This window comes from Buceros rhinoceros, unplaced genomic scaffold (assembly GCF_000710305.1).
Source record: "Buceros rhinoceros silvestris isolate BGI_N320 unplaced genomic scaffold, ASM71030v1 scaffold18455, whole genome shotgun sequence".
Taxonomy (NCBI): Eukaryota; Metazoa; Chordata; class Aves; order Bucerotiformes; family Bucerotidae; genus Buceros; species Buceros rhinoceros.
This window is the reverse complement of record NW_010411426.1, coordinates 45,210-53,156: the sequence shown is the minus strand read 5'-3', so window position 1 is coordinate 53,156 and position 7,947 is coordinate 45,210. Positions and strand designations below refer to the sequence as shown.

At 52.6% G+C, this 7,947-nt stretch overlaps 1 protein-coding gene across 1 annotated transcript in view; it reads right to left on the bottom strand.

Moving 5' to 3' along the window:
• PSD2 (pleckstrin and Sec7 domain containing 2) overlaps window positions 1–7,947 on the bottom strand; it is a gene marked incomplete at its 3' end in the record, with an annotated part of 44,643 nt that overhangs the window by 9,918 nt on the left and 26,778 nt on the right. The window contains exons 8-10 of the mRNA XM_010136023.1: window positions 4,981–5,070; window positions 3,808–3,851; window positions 76–266 (exon numbers count right to left, since the gene is read on the bottom strand). Coding sequence (XP_010134325.1) covers window positions 76–266; window positions 3,808–3,851; window positions 4,981–5,070 — 325 coding nt within the window. The remainder of the gene's footprint in view (window positions 1–75; window positions 267–3,807; window positions 3,852–4,980; window positions 5,071–7,947) is intronic.

Here is a 7,947-nt window from a genome sequence, read left to right as displayed (position 1 = left end):
AGGAGGGCCAGGGAGAGGGCTTGGGCAAGGCTCTGGTACTGCCTGGGGCACACCGCCTGTCCCGTTAACACGTACTTCTCTTCCCATCCATGTCTGCATGGGTTTTACGGGTGAGGACACCATGCTTGTAGGTGACTGCGTTCAGCGCTTGGGGTATGTCCAGGAAGGGGTTGCTGCTGTCAACAATCCTTGTCACTTTCTTCACGCTGGCTCCAAATTTGTCATCTACCAGCTCCGAGAGTGATTTCCTCAACTCGTCCTCATCACTTGGAAACAAAGTCAGAGAGGAGATTGAGTGGAGGGCACGTGGATCAGGTCACAGTGTGTCCTACCTGCTTTTGTTTTAAAGAGCTTTATTACGAGACTAGTCAGAGAAAAAATGAAAGCAGACGCTGGGACTGCCACACATGGAGTGTGCCAATGGTGGTGATCTGGACACAGCTGGGAGACCACGCAGTAGTCCTACTGCAAGGCTACTCAAAACAGGTAAGGGACAGGTAAGGGAGGTTGTCTGAACACCAGACACCTGCAGAGACACCATTGCTGAGGACTACAAGCATTTCACAGGGAGAATCTCCAATTCTGTGCCCTAAAATCAGAGCTTAAGGTGGCCTTTTGCTGAAGACCAGGCATCGCCAAGGTTTCACAGCATCTGAGGGGCAGCCTCCAGGGCCTCCCAGGTACTCAGGGAGCTTGAGGAATGTCCTCTGCATCTCTGCAGATGGACAGGAGTACAAGCTCTGCAGATATTAGGGGGTTGGGCCACTTGATCAAAAAAACACAAACACAGAGGTTATACATCAGTTCCCCATTTGCGTCCTCAGGGTGGGCCAGCAGAGAGCAAGATGTGCTGGTCATTTCCATAAAAACTGCTTCCCTTCACAGATCGCCTGGTCCTGGACCCAGCACAGCAAGGGCTGAGCAGCTTAGGGAAGTGTTCACTGACTCCACCAAGCCTGTCTCTGCCTGTTTGCAGTAAAACCTACTCTGGAACATAGAAACTAGAACTTGTTAGAGGAAGGGGGTTTCCCAGCATCCCTGGGACATTAAGGAGGGAAGAGGGAACTTCTGCTCTGTGTGATACATGTAAATGTCTAGGTGGCCACCTTAGGTTGCAGATTAGATTGGGACCAAACCTCAGCTGAGTGACCCGGGGATGAAATCACTCGCTGGGATGTCAGCAGTAAAATACCACACTTGCCCACCTGCAGCAAGTAGATGGCCAAAGCGTCAGACACATCTTGGAAGAGACGGATGATTTCTGAGCCCTCGGCACCGACAGGAGTCCTGGGGCTTAGGCAGAGCCCAGACCCTCTGCCTGGGTGGGGAGCTAGCTTTGCTCAGTTCTCTGAGCTGCGCTAGAGGGACCCCTCTGAGTTCTGCTTGCTGCTGGGATGATGGTCATGTACCTGCCTGTTTGGTTGGGCTTTGTGAGCAATGGCATTTCATTTGCTGGGATCGACAAGGACAGAAGGCAGAAGCAAGCAGGGAGAAGTGTTAGCCCCAGATTTCTAGGGGCATTGGAGAGGCTCCTAAGGGAAAATGAAAAGCAGCCACTACCTTCTGCCAGGTTATGACTCAGTGTCACATCTCTGAATGGAAACCAGGTTCCCCACATCAGGGAGCATCCGTCCCACAGCAGAAGGCCTAGGAGGACTCTCATGTTGCAGCCTGTCCATCTGCAGCCAAGCAGGGCACCCTGCAGCAAGGCAGGTCCCAGGCCGGCGTGGGGTGAATGAGGGGTGCAAGGACACAAGTGGTGTGGGTGGAGGAGGGCTGGAGCAGGGGTAGTTGCCGCTGACTGGACGCACACCGCGGCAGTGAGACCTGGGGACTGACATCCCTCTGATGTGCCCGATCCAGGGAGCGTGTGCTGGCAGGCGTTGTGTAACCACTGCCCGCATCCAGCGAGCAGATGCACTTCTGCTGAACTCCTCTTACATAAACCATCCCACCAGCACCTCCTGCAGAGCTACAGAGCTCCCTCTCGCGACTACGTTCACCAGCCAACCTGGTCTTGCTGCGGAGCCGGCACTGCTGCTTTCCTCTCACACAGATGCCACACAAGATTATTTTTGAAGTGAAATCGGTGCTATGTGGCACCCCCCTTCCAGGGGCCCAGGCTGGCTGTGGCCCTCCTGAAGCAGACACCAGCCCACGGCGAGCACTGCCATCAAGGCATGGCTGACAGAGGCTCCAGCTCTGCAAAGCTTGACCAAGGTAGTTGGGCAGAGAGGTAGGATCAAACCATTTCCAGGCACTTTTCTGGCCGGGACTATATGAGGAGAAGAGCAGGTGATGGGCTAATGGCCCAGAAAGTCCTGCTCAGTCCCATGACCCTCCAGAGACAAGAGAGGTCTGAGGCTAAGGAGGACGGAAGGGGAGGGGAGGGGAGGGGAGGGGAGGGAAATGGCCACCATGTTAGCTTAAGACCAGGTCTGTCAAGGATTTCCCCGTGGCAGTTGTGGGGAGGCACTGGGGCGGGGGAGCACAGTTCACCCCTTGCTGAGGTCCTGGCCTGTGTTCTGGGCAGGGGGTGGGCAGCAGAACAAGGGAAGAAGGGCTGAGGGAGGTGCTGAATGAACCTGTCATGGAGGCCACTGTACTAGCTGTTCCCAGAGTTGTTTCAGGATAACAAATGATGATCTGAGGAGGAGGCAGAGCACATCTCGTTGAGTTTGAGATGACATAAAAATGAGAAGTACAGGGCCACTGCTGAGAGGGACAGGAGCCTCACTAAGTGCAGCACCCCAGTACTGTGCTGGGGTGGAGTCATCCTGCAGAACAGTCGGCTGGGCTGACTGGCTGGGATGCAGCTCTGAGGAAAAGGCCCTGGGGCTCCTCGGGAACAGGAGGATGAACAGGAGCCAGAAACAGAGGCCAAGAGCATCCTGGGCTGTGTAACAGCGGCACGGTGAGGAGGCTCAGAGAAGTGATCATCCCCGTCTGCTCTGCACTCAGCACAGTGCACCTGGATACAGCAAAGAGTACTGGGCCCCGGTACAGGAAAGGGCACCGACGAGGTGGAGGGTTCAGCGCAGGCCACCGAGGTGCCTGGAGGCTGGAGCACTTGCAGTATAAGAAGTGACTAAGGGAACTGGACTTTGGCTTTGGGGGACCTCATGGCAAGCTCCCAATATGTGTGAGGAGGTTATCGAGGGAGTGAAGCCAAGCCCTTCATTAGGGTGCATGGCAGAAGGACAAGAGACAGTCAAGACAGCAACGGTTTCAAATGGATAAGAACAAAATGTCACTCTCAGAATAATTAAGCATTGGTCCACAGACCCAGATGGGCTGTGGGTTCTCTACCCTGTGGGTTTCAGGAGCAAACTGAACAAAGCCCTGAGCATTCTGGTCTGAATTCGTGTTGACCATACTTTGAGGAAGAACTGGACTCACAAAGTCCCCTCCCGCCTGAGTGATTCTATTTCTGGAAGACACTGTGTGGAAGAGATGGGGAGTCTCAGTGACCAAAATAACCACAGAGCTTAAGCTTCCTGTGCAAAGACCTCTGCAGCCCCTGGATAAGGACCAGCATTGCACAGGTGTCATTGTAAGCAAAGAGGCATTCCTTTCCTTTAGATCATACCCGTGTCCACAGACTGCCACCAACTTCCTCATCTGCTTTTCTGTCTATAAAGACCATAATAAGCCATAAATAAACCCAGCTTGCCTACAGGAAGGACTTCAGTGCTTAAGGGCTTGGCAGGAAAAGTTCTGGGAGCTTCTGGGGCTAAAAACATGACTCAAGACCCGCCAGCTGCCTTGAAAGACACGCTCTCTCTCAAATGCTTAACGTATACTTACATGGCCCACTCCAGCTTCTCATTCTTGATAGAGTTATACAGTGTCTGAAACAAGAACATGGTGTTAGCTGTGTCTCTCACGGAAGACATGTCTGCGTTGTGGAGACCATCTCCTCCACACCCTGTCTGTCCTTGGAGAGATACCTTCCTTGCTGAGCTGCCCTGGAGAGGCATTCAGCATTGAGCAGGACAACTGCTGTGCTGGTAGACCGTTTTTTTGTCTATGTGTCATGCTAGGAACTGGACTGGACACATCGGCAGCAGAGGGGCTGACAGCCAGCCTTGCTCAGGAGCCACCTCATGACATTAGGGTGCTGCACCTTGCCCTGAGCGAGTTCTGGCCTACACAGAGATGGTAGAAGATTCTGGGGTATGCCAAGACACCTCCAATGTCTTGGAGGTCTTGAGTAAGGGAAAAGGACAGTGGAGGCTTGGACATTGCCCTGAGAAGCAGGGGAGGGAAGAATGACCTTGGGGATCAGCTTTTCCAGTTCCTCCAGAGCAAAAATCCAGTGCCTTCCCTGGGGCACTGGGAAAGAAGCAGGAACAGGCTAGGAAAGCACAATATGGATGTGGCCCTGACCGTACTGAGCGGTGGGGTAGGGTGAGGTCTGCTGGTGAGGTCATCTAAAGCACAGCGTGATACCCCTGATGTAGCACTTGTCACTTCAACCTCCTTCCATACAGCAAAATCCAGGTCAGGTTGCTGGACCTGCAGCAGTGTAGGCACATGCTAAACCATGTGGAAGGAGAAAATGCTCACTTTGGGGTGTTTAACCAATATCCCCCAGTACTGAATGAGTTGTGTGGCAGCACTACATCTCACTTTATGGAAGGGAAGGCAGAGAAGAGTATCAGTGCCAGATGGTCACATCTGGGGTTGGGGGGTACCTAGTTCTGTGCATTGTCTGGTGCACCACAGAGCTACTGTGGGGGAGAGGGACCCCTGGTAAGCTCTGAGGGTAGATATGCCACCAATCTGGATAAAGCCCTGCCAGGGAACAGACCTGGGGTGACTCAGTGCCTGGGAAGCTATCCATGTGGCTTACACTTCTTCTGCTGAAACAATCCTGCACTGGAAAATGGTTATTCAAGGGCTCAGAGTGTCCCAGCAGGATGAGGTGACACTACAGTAAGAACGACAGTATCCTGCTGTCTATTTATATCACGTTACCTTTAGCAAATCCTTCGCAAAGTCCTTCCCATCGTTCAACCCATCCAGGTTTGCTATGAACTGTTGACAGGACATCTTTTTGCCAATATTCTGTAAGGGAAAGAAGCACCTCATTAGACTTCTGGAGAGTTTTGACTTTAATCAGAGTGTCTTTCAAAGCAGAATTTTATATGTAGTGGTGAAGACTGGGTTTGCCTCCAGAGCTCAGAGCTGAAAGGTCTTCTGCTCTGATTTTCTACTGGGCTCTTTGCTTTATTTGTTCATGCCAGCACACAAACATTTCAAATTACCTCCTTTTTGGTGGTGGAGATAAACCACCTGAAAACAAACTCTCCAGCTTTTGCTCCAAACTAAGTGATCTCGCCTCTGGTCTTCAGGTTGGCCCTAATTCAGGGTCTGTGTCTCAAAACTCAAGAGAAGCACTCAGACTGCCTTGAAAGCGCAACACTTGGGTGGGTCTCCAAGCCTGCCGCGTGTGAAGTGGTGTGAGCGTGCAGTGTCAGCTTCTGAAGAGAGCCAGCACTGGGCAACGACTCATCCTTCACCGAAACCACTCTTTTTGATTGCCATTATGGAAAGAGATGATCCAGCTGCTGGTACTGTGTGAACTTGAGTGCTGTGGCTTGTGAGGGCAATACACATGCACGGGGAGAATCTCACAACCTGGAACACACTTATGGCCAAGGAAGGCCAAGCCCATTTGGTGCTGATGCTGCCAGGTCATGTGGCACCCCTGATACCAGTCCGTGGCATCTTTGCCTCTCACCATAGACAGGTGAGTTACTTTCTCAGCCACAAGGAGCGAGGGACTGGAGGCAGGCAACCTTTATCCAAGCCTCCCTCTTCAGTCCTACCTCTCCAGAGGGCTGGAGCAGAGACGTGGAGGAGTCAATGGGAACTGAAGCATTCAGAAAAAGGAGTCTGATACCACAAAGGAAAGATGGGTGCCTCCAGTGCCACGTCATATTGCAGCCTTCACACCCTGGAGTGAAGTCCCCAAGAACAGACCTGCGGTGACATCACATGGAGTGGAAAATGGGGTCAGTGAGAGAAGAGCATGAGCTGCCACCAGTGGTCCTAAGGATGCTGATAGCTTCCTGACACTGGGTGGGCTTTGCATCAAGATATCAAGAGGGTGGCCATCCAGGAGGACCTGGGAGGATGGCCAAGAACAGCAGATGCAGGACCCTGTTTAGGGACTCACTGAGGAAGAAAGGTGTCACTGGGTGACTGAGAGGGGATGAAGCGGCAGCAGATGATATAGGAGGAGATTATGTCCTCTGTGCAAGAAAATAACCTATTGAAAGAGACTGACACCAGAAACCCCTGCCCACAACATGCACAACAGATGACTTGGAGGCTGTTCCCCAAGTGAACACATCAGCAACGAGTGAGGCCTTGGGATGAACCTGCAATAGCCACCCCCCACCTGCCACCTGAGCACGCAGCCGTCCTCTCTGGCTACACGGGGAGCTGGCGCTGCCTTTGGAGCAGCACTAACACTCCTAATAGTGCCTACTGTCGGTGCCAGCTCCAGATGAACTGGCACCATTGGGAGATGAAGAAAAAGAGGAACAAAGTGCTGCTACAGATCTGCAGTGCCTGGGGACATGGTGCAGCACAGCACAAGGCTCAGCCATCTTCGCCTTCTCACAGGAGACCCCCACGGCTGATGCCCATAACTGACCCCGTAGGTAGAGGCTACTGGCAGCTAGTGCTCAGTGGGTCACTAGCCACGAGCTGCGGAAGATCTGCGGGGAAACCTGCAGACATGGTGGATTTTGCAGCAGAGGGAAGAGAGATTTGGGTACCTGCTGGCTGGTGAATTACAGGAAAATAAAAATAAAAATTAAAAAAAACCCCACGAATAAAGCCAGCAGCACAATGGCGTGTGAATGGAGAAAGGAAGGAGGGTGAGGGCACGCAAAAAAAATGTAGTAACGAATGTCCACAAGACAGGGAGAGTTTGGAGGTGAGGTAGGCATGTTGCCTGAGACCTTGAGGTACCAAACTACTTTGGGAGAAGGTGACTGGTTCTACCCCTGCCTTGAGGCAGAGGTCAGCATGGTTTAGGAAGTGAGTGGATGCAGCGAGGTAAAGCAGCACAAGCCACCAGCCTCTCGGGTTTCTCAAGCATTGCATCCAGGACATACACTAACCCCAGGGCTTCGCTTCTTTATTATTCCGTGATCTGTCTCATTCACTCGCGAAAGATCTTCACTCAAATTGAGGCAGCAGCCACGCTGTGGAAAAGCAGCTGATTGGCAAGCCATTCGGAAGGCTGGGAACACCATCCTCTGGCAGCCAGAGGAGGTAAGGAGAAAGCTCCAGCAAGGAGCTAACACTGAAGATGGGCTGCTGGGACAAGGCTGCTGAAGCACTGCAGGGGCGAGGGCGGGACTGCAGGACTGAGCACAGTGTGCTGGGGTGGCGCGGGTGCAATACAGCCTCAAGTCCACAATATCTTAATATTTCAGCTTGCCACTGCGAGGAATGGGCTGGAGCAAGCCACGCAAACGCAAAGCCCTGCAAGTGCCTCCAGATCAACCCCAGCTGAACAGAAAGATCAAAAAACCGCTCCGGGAGGTGGACTTCACAGCTTCACTTGATCCACACTTGCAAAGAAAGAGTTCTGTGGTCACATGTGCCTCATCGTCAGCGCCCCAGCAGCAGAGACTGCCTGTGTTTAGTGAGCACAGAGAATCCTGGGAACAGCTCTATGAGGGCGCAGGGGAGTCCCTTCTATCCCAGCAGGCCACCTCGCTAGTTCAGCAAGATCATCACGTGGACATAATCTTCAGGGCACACCTCAAAGCTCAGTGTTTAGATGTTCTATGTCCCTTGCTGCATTGGGACCTCTGGGTAGGAAGACACATCTTCATTTCTGCCCAGCCACAAAGATGTGGCCACTTTGCTTTTCTGTGGTCACTTACCAGCCACAGAAAAAACCAGTGAGGCTGCTTCGCA